The sequence below is a fragment of the Punica granatum genome, chromosome 7 (genome assembly GCF_007655135.1).
Source record: "Punica granatum isolate Tunisia-2019 chromosome 7, ASM765513v2, whole genome shotgun sequence".
Classification (NCBI taxonomy): Eukaryota; Viridiplantae; Streptophyta; class Magnoliopsida; order Myrtales; family Lythraceae; genus Punica; species Punica granatum.
The window spans coordinates 10,621,724-10,622,886 of record NC_045133.1 but is presented as its reverse complement, the minus strand read 5'-3'; the positions used below and the strand labels follow the sequence as shown (position 1 = coordinate 10,622,886).

Below are 1,163 nucleotides of genomic sequence, written 5' to 3'. Positions count from 1 at the left end.
GTCACTGACCGTTAGAAATTCCGTCTGCCTTGAAGCCTTCGCCTCGAAGAAATTGTCCTCTTAAGTTAAGTCCTCACGCCAAATCAGTCACCGCTTGCTTCCAATCCGATTTGCTATTTGCCGTTGCAGATCGATCCTTCCTTTAACCCGTCTGAATCTGAAAATCATCAAGGAAAAATGGCGCTCGAGTGGGTTGTTCTCGGCTATGCCGCCGGCGCGGAGGCCATCATGGTCCTCCTCCTCACCCTCCCGGGCCTCGACGGCCTACGCAAGGGCCTCGTCGCCGTCACCCGCAACCTTCTGAAGCCCTTCCTCTCCGTCGTCCCCTTCTGCCTCTTCCTCCTCATGGACATCTACTGGAAGTACGAGACCCGCCCCAAGTGCGACGGCGACTCCTGCACCCCCTCCGAGCACCTCCGCCACCAGAAGTCCATCATGAAGAGCCAGCGCAACGCCCTCCTCATCCTCGCCGCCCTCCTCTTCTACTGGCTCCTCTACTCCGTCACTCACCTCGTCGTCCGGCTCGAGCAGCTCAACCAGCGCCTCGACCGCCTCAAGAATCGCGAGTGACCGACACCGAGTAATCCATAATGATTTACTGTTATTAGCTAGATTTGCTATCTCTTTCTGAGTCTCGGATGCTGTGGAGATGTGTCCTAACCATGCCTCCTTTGCCTGCCTGCCTATAGTGAATGCCAAGATCCTTTCTTGCGTTGCTGTAATCGCTGAACTGAAGATGTTCTCTTTTTCTTCATCCGTGAGTAGATTTTGTTGCTACCTCCGACAATATCTTTTGATTTTCTTGATGATTTATTGCCGGTATCTCGATGTTGGATTGGCGTATCTTTAATTTGAGACGGCTGCCCGAATGTGATAACAATGTGTCGTGTGTTGTCCGTGGTGGACCGGGTTTTCAAGTGAGAAACTGCTGAACTCCGGCGTCAAATTTCAGATTCTTGGCAATGGAGTTGTAGAGATGTATTAGCGGGTCTAGGCTCGTAGATCATGTTGAGTGGATGAAAATTGATCTTATATTAGTTGTTATTCGTCGAGTTTTCATATATCGGTTCTTAAGGTTGGTTTTTTGATCTGATAACTTCACATCTCAGCAGCTTCCAGTACTTGCAATGTGTATTTTCTCACCGTCTTTGAAGTTTGCATTT

At 49.9% G+C, this 1,163-nt stretch overlaps 1 protein-coding gene across 1 annotated transcript; it reads left to right on the top strand.

The window, feature by feature from the left end:
• On the top strand, positions 1 to 855 carry LOC116214136. Its single transcript, XM_031549455.1, has one exon. The coding sequence runs from the start codon at positions 178 to 180 to the stop codon at positions 568 to 570; it is 393 nt and encodes a 130-aa protein (XP_031405315.1). The 5' UTR covers positions 1 to 177; the 3' UTR covers positions 571 to 855.
• Positions 856 to 1,163: the final 308 nt, after the last annotated feature.